This window comes from Lolium rigidum, chromosome 2 (genome assembly GCF_022539505.1).
Source record: "Lolium rigidum isolate FL_2022 chromosome 2, APGP_CSIRO_Lrig_0.1, whole genome shotgun sequence".
NCBI classification, from domain to species: Eukaryota; Viridiplantae; Streptophyta; class Magnoliopsida; order Poales; family Poaceae; genus Lolium; species Lolium rigidum.
The window spans coordinates 245,553,433-245,561,638 of record NC_061509.1 but is presented as its reverse complement, the minus strand read 5'-3'; the positions used below and the strand labels follow the sequence as shown (position 1 = coordinate 245,561,638).

General features: G+C 46.0%; 1 protein-coding gene across 1 annotated transcript; it reads right to left on the bottom strand.

Moving 5' to 3' along the window:
• Positions 1 to 6,753: 6,753 nt before the first annotated feature.
• On the bottom strand, positions 6,754 to 7,158 carry LOC124690728 (cysteine proteinase inhibitor 8-like). The gene has a single exon (XM_047224078.1). It carries the CDS (start codon positions 7,156 to 7,158, stop codon positions 6,754 to 6,756), a length of 405 nt encoding a protein of 134 aa, XP_047080034.1.
• Positions 7,159 to 8,206: the final 1,048 nt, after the last annotated feature.

Sequence of the window (8,206 nt, the reverse complement as noted above, 5' to 3'; positions counted from 1 at the left end):
ATTTTCGTTTGAGCAAGTCTGGTGGTCTAATAAAATCCATCTTTACGGACTGTTCTGTTTTGACAGATTCTGTCTTTTATTTCGCATTGCCTCTTTTGCTAGGTTGGATGAATTTCTTTGATCCATTAATGTCCGAGTAGCTTTATGCAATGTCCAGAAGTGTTAAGAATGATTGTGTCACCTCTCGAACATGTGAATTTTTATTATGCACTAACCCTCTAATGAGTTGTTTCGAGTTTGGTGTGGAGGAAGTTTTCAAGGATCAAGAGAGGAGTATGATGCAATATGATCAAGGAGAGTGAAAGCTCTAAGCTTGGGGATGCCCCGGTGGTTCACCCCTGCATATTCTAAGAAGACTCAAGCGTCTAAGCTTGGGGATGCCCAAGGCATCCCCTTCTTCATCGACAACATTATCGAGTTCCTCCCCCGAAACTATATTTTTATTCCGTCACATCTTATGCACTTTGCTTGGCGCGTCGGTTTGTTTTTGTTTTTGTTTTGTTTGAATAAAATGGATCCTAGCATTCACTTTATGGGAGAGAGACACGCTCCGTTGTAGCATATGGACAAGTATGTCCTTAGGCTCTACTCATAGTATTCATGGCGAAGTTTCTTCTTCGTTAAATTGTTATATGGTTGGAATTGGAAAATGCTACATGTAGTAACTCTAAAATGTCTTGGATAATTTGATACTTGGCAATTGTTGTGCTCATGTTTAAGTTCTTGCATCATATACTTTGCACCCATTAATGAAGAAATACTTAGAGCTTGCTAATTTGGTTTGCATATTTGGTTTCTCTAGAGTCTAGATAACATCTAGTATTGAGTTTTGAACAACAAGGAAGACGGTGTGGAGTCTTATGATGTTTACAATATGTCTTTTATGTGAGTTTTGCTGCACCGTTCATCCTTGTGTTTGTTTCAAATAACCTTGCTAGCCTAAACCTTGTATCGAGAGGGAATACTTCTCATGCATCCCTAATACTTGAGCCAACCACTATGCCATTTGTGTCCACCATACCTTCCTACTACATGGTATTTATCCGCCATTCCAAAGTAAATTGCTTGAGTGCTACCTTTAAAATTCCATCATTCACCTTTGCAATATATAGCTCATGGGACAAATAGCTTAAAAACTATTGTGGTATTGAATATGTACTTATGCACTTTATCTCTTATTAAGTTGCTTGTTGTGCGATAACCATGTTTCGGGGACGCCATCAACTATTCCTTGTTGAATATCATGTGAGTTGCTATGCATGTCCGTCTTGTCTCGAAGTAAGAGAGATCTACCACCTTAATGGTTGGAGCATGCATATTGTTAGAGAAGAACATTGGGCCGCTAACTAAAGCCATGAATCATGGTGGAAGTTTCGAGTTTTGGACATATATCCTCAATCTCATATGAGAATAATAATTGTTGCCACATGCTTATGCATTAAAGAGGAGTCCATTATCCGTTGTCCATGTTGTCCCGGTATGGATGTCTAAGTTGAGAATAATCAAAAGCGAGAAATCCAAAATGCGAGCTTTCTCCTTAGACCTTTGTACAGGCGGCATGGAGGTACCCCATTGTGACACTTGGTTAAAACATGTGCATTGCAAAGATCCGGTAGTCCAAGCTAATTAGGACAAGGTGTGGGCACTATTAGTATACTATGCATGAGGCTTGCAACTTGTAAGATATAGCTTTCATAACTCATATGCTTTATTACTACCGTTGACAAAATTGTTTCATGTTTTCAAAATAAAAACTCTAGCACAAATATAGCAATCGATGCTTTCCTCTTTGAAGGACCATTCTTTTACTTTTATGTTGAGTCAGTTCACCTATCTCTCTCCACCTCAAGAAGCAAACACTTGTGTGAACTGTGTATTGATTCCTACATACTTGCATATTGTACTTGTTATATTACTCTATGTTGACAATTATCCATGAGATATACATGTTACAAGTTGAAAGCAACCGCTGAAACTTAATCTTCCTTTGTGTTGCTTCAATGCCTTTACTTTGATTTATTGCTTTATGAGTTAACTCTTATGCAAGACTTATTGATGCTTGTCTTGAAGTATTATTCATGAAAAGTCTTTGCTTTATGATTCACTTGTTTACTCATGTCATTACCATTGTTTTGATCGCTGCATCCACTACATATGTTTACAAATAGTATGATCAAGGTTATGATGGCATGTCACTTCGAAATTATCTTTGTTATCGTTTTACCTGCTCGGGATGAGCAGAACTAAGCTTGGGGATGCTGATACGTCTCCGACGTATCGATAATTTCTTATGTTCTATGCCATATTATTGATGATACCTACATGTTTTATGCACACTTTATGTCATATTCGTGCATTTTCTGAAACTAACCTATTAACAAGATGCCGAAGTGCCGATTCTTTGTTTACGTTGTTTTTGGTTTCGAAATCCTAGTAACGAAATATTCTCGGAATTGGACGAAATCAAGTCCCGTGGTCCTATTTTGCCACGAACCTTCCGGAAGACCGAAGAGCATACGAAGTGGGGCCACGAGGTGGTCGGACCACAAGGCGGCGCGGCCAAGGGGGCCGCGCGCCGCCCGTGGTGTGGGCCCCTCGTCGGCCCCGACTGCGCCCTTCCGCCTACTTAAAGCCTCCGTCGCGAAAACCCCGATGCGAAAAACCACGATACGGAAAACCTTCCGGAGACGCCGCCGCCGATCCCATCTCGGGGGATTCTGGAGATCTCCTCCGGCACCTCGCCGGAGAGGGGATTCATCTCCCGGAGGACTCTACACCGCCATGGTCGCCTCCGGAGTGATGAGTGAGTAGTTCACCCCTGGACTATGGGTCCATAGCAGTAGCTAGATGGTTGTCTTCTCCTCATTGTGCTTCATTGTTGGATCTTGTGAGCTGCCTAACATGATCACGATCATCTATCTGTAATACTCTATGTTGTGTTTGTCGGGATCCGATGGATAGAGAATACCATGTTATGTTAATTATCAAGTTATTACATATGTGTTGTTTATGATCTTGCATGCTCTCCGTTACTAGTAGAGGCTCGGCCAAGTTTTTGCTTTTAACTCCAAGAGGGAGTATTTATGCTCGATAGTGGGTTCATGCATGCATTGACACCGGGACGAGTGACGGAAAGTTCTAAGGTTGTGTTGTGCGAGTTGCCACTAGGGATAAAACATTGGCGCTATGTCCGAGGATGTAGTTGTTGATTACATTACGCACCATACTTAATGCAATTATCCGTTGCTTTGCAACTTAATACCGGAAGGGGTTCGGATGATAACCTGAAGGTGGACTTTTTAGGCATAGATGCGGTTGGATGGCGGTCTATGTACTTTGTCGTAATGCCCAATTAAATCTCACTGTACTTATCATGACATGTATGTGCATTGTTATGCCCTCTCTATTTGTCAATTGCCCGACTGTAATTTGTTCACCCAACATGCTTTTATCTTATGGGAGAGACACCTCTAGTGAACCGTGGACCCCGGTCCATTCCGTAATACTTGAAATACAAATCTGCTGCAATACTTGTTTCATTGTTTTCTCTGCAAACAATCATCTTCCACACAATACGGTTAATCCTTTGTTACAGACAAGCCGGTGAGATTGACAACCTCACTGTTTCGTTGGGGCAAAGTACTTTGGTTGTGTTGTGCAGGTTCCACGTTGGCGCCGGAATCCCCGGTGTTGCGCCGCACTACATCCCGCCGCCATCAACCTTCAACGTGCTTCTTGGCTCCTCCTGGTTCGATAAACCTTGGTTTCTTTCTGAGGGAAAACTTGCTGCTGTGCGCATCATACCTTCCTCTTGGGGTTGCCCAACGAACGTGTGAAATACACGCCATCAGAGGCGCTGAAGGAGACCTTGGAGCTATACTGTCAGGTTTCAGGCCAGAAGATCAATATTGAAAAATCCTCAGTTTTCTTTGGTCTGCATTGTGACAACCATGTCAAGGGGGCTGTGATGAACATGTTGGGAGTCAATAACGAGGTTCTGCAAGAATCCTACTTGGGCATGCTTACAGGCGTTAGCCGTTAGCCGCTCTCCCACTGGTTCTTTCAAACCCATCCTTGACCATGCTTGGAAGTGCATGAACGGCTGGTCTGATCAGCCCATGTCAAGGGCGGGAAAAGAGGCTTTGCTTAAAGCAATTATTTAGGCAATTCCAACATACATGATGAGTTGTTTTCAGATTCCTACCTCCACTTGTGAATCTCTCCGTAAGGCGATTGCGGACCACTGGTGGGGTTTCGAAGATGGGAGAAAGAAGATGCATTGGCGGAGCTGGGAGTGGATGTGCACACCAAAAGCTTTAGGAGGCATGGGGTTTCGCGACCTAGTCCTCTTTAACCAAGCAATGCTTGGACGCCAATGCTGGAGGTTGCTCACGGACCCTACTTCCTTGTGTGCCAGGGTGTTAAAAGGCAGGTACTTCCCGCATTGTGATTTCTGTGAGGCGCCCCAACCTCGATCCGCCTCGTTCACCTGGACAAGCATCTGCCACGGCATGAAATTAGTGAAGCGCGGGGTTCGCTGGAGTGTTAGCGATGGCAACAAGATTAATTTGCTGACTGATTTCTGGATACCTAATGTGAGACCAGAGATTCTACAGACTCTGACGCCGTTACCTGACGGCACGACGGTGGCTTTTCTTCTTGCGGAAGATCATCGATCATGGGATGAGGACATTGTCCGTTCTGTCTTTGAGGAGGACGTAGCGAATCTGGTTCTTGAGATACCAATCAGTCGGCGAGGTGGCGAAGATTTTCTCTCGTGGCCTCCGACAAAGTATGGCGAGTATACTGTCCGCTCGGCATATCACCTTGCAAGGAGTGAAAAATTCTTTCTGGATCAGAGCAAGAAGGGCCGGGGTTCTCACTCGGCCTTGCAGGATGATTCTGCTTATTGGAAGAAATTGTGGGCAATAAAAGCGCCAGGGAAGACGAAGATTAATATCTGGTGTTTTTCCCATGACTGTCTTCCGTCAGGTTCTCAGATGGTCCGGCGCCACATCCCTGCATCAGCAGCGTGTAGTGTCTGTGGCCGGGAGGAGACTGCAGCCCACTGCTTTCTATTCTGTCAATATGCGAAGGAGTTCTCGTGGGTGATCAAGCATCTTTATGGTTTCCACATGAGGCGCAAAACATTCGTCTGCCCAGATCATGGGTCTTTGATTTCATGTCAAGGTCTACTGACAGAGAAAGAATGGTGCTAGTTGTTGGTGTGTGGCACCTATGGACAGCTCGGAATTCTGTGAGAAACGGTGAATCTTCGAGACACCCACACAACATCGCTGAGTAGTGCAAAGCTTATGTCGAGATGATCGAAATGCAGTTGTTTAAACCAGGTACTTCTACTAGGCGTGAGGTTGTCTTGCCTCGTTGGTCTCCGCCGCCTGAAGGAATGGTCTATATCAACGTTGATGCTGCACTCTTTCCCCCTTCACGCCGGATGGGTATAGGCATTGTAATCCGAATCCACAATGGTGATTGCTCGGTGGCTTGCAGCGAGCTTGTCTCGGAGGTTACAATGCCGGAAGTTGCTGAAGCGCTGGCTGTCCGCCGCGCTTTGTCCCTGTCTGAAACGGAAGGATTCGACAAAGTGATTATGGCATCTGATTGCCTCTCCTTGATCCAACGTCTGGTCGGTTCTGAAAGCGATCGGAGTTCTGTTGGAGTGGTGGTTCAAGACATCAAAGCCCAAGCCTCTGGGTTTTCCTCGGTGTCTTTTATTCATGTTTATTGTCAGTGTAATGTCGCGGCACACACCTTAGCTCGCTCTGCGGAGCATTTTATTTCTGTCATCTTTAGAAATTCTATCCCGGATTGCATCGGCAGACTCTATGTAATGGTTCATATTGATCAATAAAGTGACGTGTTCTCTCAAAAAAAAGATTTATCTTATCTTGAGTGTGTGATGTTATGGTAAGACCAAATTTAATTGTACTTGCTCTAACGTAGCTACTTATCGCATCACTCTTTTTTTTATCTATTGTTATACAATGTCACTAAAACGTTTTGAGGTGTATGATGTTAGACTTCTTAATCATCCAAATGGAGTGACCCATCGACCACCATCGTCATGCTACCCATCAATCATAAATGATAAACTATTTTGAACACAGTGCTAGGCCACAAACTCAAATTACAGGTATCAAAATCAAAATTTAGACTAGTCGATGTTTGCTTTATTTTTGTGAGGTTAACAAATGCGGTTGAGCTGGACGTCGCATGCAAGGTTGGTTTGGTTGGGGTAACTATTGTCCATCGGTTCTGCTTGAGCTGGACATTATACGAGGAAAACACCAACAATTTTGCCTATTGGCAAAATATTTTGATAGTTGCCTTACATTAAAATAACGGAGGCGGTGGTTCATTGCTGATGCAAAACTGATTCTGTGCGTAGTAGTTGCCCTGGCCTTGGGATCTCGCCGGATTCGGCACACCGGCAATGGCAGCATGAACGCAGCAATCAACATGAACATTTAGGGACTATTTTATTGACTTGCGGATGAACACAAAGATCTCTCTCCTGTTTCATCTTAAGCACAAGATCAGGTGAAGAAACTTCCAAATCTTGACGGGAGGGGATCGATTAAGATCTCGAGCGGAGGACTACAGCAGTAGAAAGATCATGAGAAACATGTTGCCCCCGCGCGAGCAGGAGTTGCTCAGGACCATATATATTCCTCAAACTTCCAAAGTCTTATTACAACAACAACACACAAAAAAACACTCAACGTCGACGGCTCACTTGGCCGGGACCAAGGATCCAAGCTTTCGGGTGGTGACCGTCGGCGAGTCCTGCTCGAACATTTCCACCTTATACATGGCGTGCGCGTCGTTCATCCTCAGCGCGTCGACGTCGAGCCGGTAGTTTATGCCGAAGTCAACGATCTGCATCTCGCCGCTCACCACCTTGCTGAACCTGAGCCCGTCGTTGTACACCCACGTGTGCTTCACCACAGCCCACCGGCCGAGGTCCTGGACGTGCGGGTCGGTGATGTTGGTGATCGGTTTCCACTTCCCGTCAAGCGCTGCACTGGGCGCGGCAGCAGCAGCGGCGTCAGGGACGGTTGCATCGAGCGCGGCAGCAGCATGAAGGACGGCTGCGCCGGCGACGAGGAGAAAGAATAGGGTGCTCATCCTCGTCATGGCTGCCAGGCCGCGGCTAGATCCTGCCTTCAAGTCGATTGGGTTTGGAAAATGTCAGATGGTGTGGTGAGATTGGGGACTGACTCTGGACCATTTATAGAGATTTTCTTGGACAGTGCATTTAAAGATACTATTAATTGTATCATATATCTACATTAGTTCTAGTAGATCTTTTGGTAGTGCATTTAAGGAGATTTTTTGTATCCATGTATCCATAATTAAAGAGATTAACTGGAGTACAGCTGTAAGTTAATATGGACGGTGTTGAGCGTTCTCGAGAGGATCGAGGCGAAAAAGCTCCGCCGTCCAATTGGAAGCGTACACGTGATGTAAAAACGGGACCACCCGAGCAACCACATGCGCACCTGCGTTTACCGCACAGAAAATCTCACCACCAACCTAAAGATCCGTGCTTGTCCACCGCATGTGGCTGTAAACTCCGGCGAGACCTCCGTCGACACATCGCGCACAAACGTTGGCATCACCACCGGAGTCTCGACTCTGGCCAGCAACAATGTTGCCTACCCCCCCCCCGATAGGAGCATCCAGCCCCGCCATGTTGTAGCAGCACCTTGCCACCACCCTGGCAGTGTTCCCTTTCAGTATCCACTTATCCTCGCATGAACACATGGATGCTAATTGAAGTTTCTCCGACTACCCTCTGCACCTTCACGACCGTTGGCCCATGTGCCTGCAACCGCGGTTGTCGCCCCCTTGCAGGAGCTCTGCGGTCCTCTCGTGGCGCCACCGTGTCATCGTCGCCGATTCCCACACAAGAGCAAATCGCCGCGGGAGGCGTCGTCAAGCGAGCGATGAAAGGGGCAACAACTAGCTGGAGGGGAACGACAACAAGACGTTAGTTGGTGGGGCAGCGTGGTATGGTCGGCGGCGGCGTGCCCAGTGAGAGAGATGGGAAGAGCACAAATAGGGGAGAGAAAACAAAAAAAAAGAGAGAACAAATGGAGGGGAGAGTTTGGGAGGATATAAGATACCAGGTGGGGTCTCCTTTACGCCGCATCATTTCCTCCAGCCATGCGCGATGGACGTG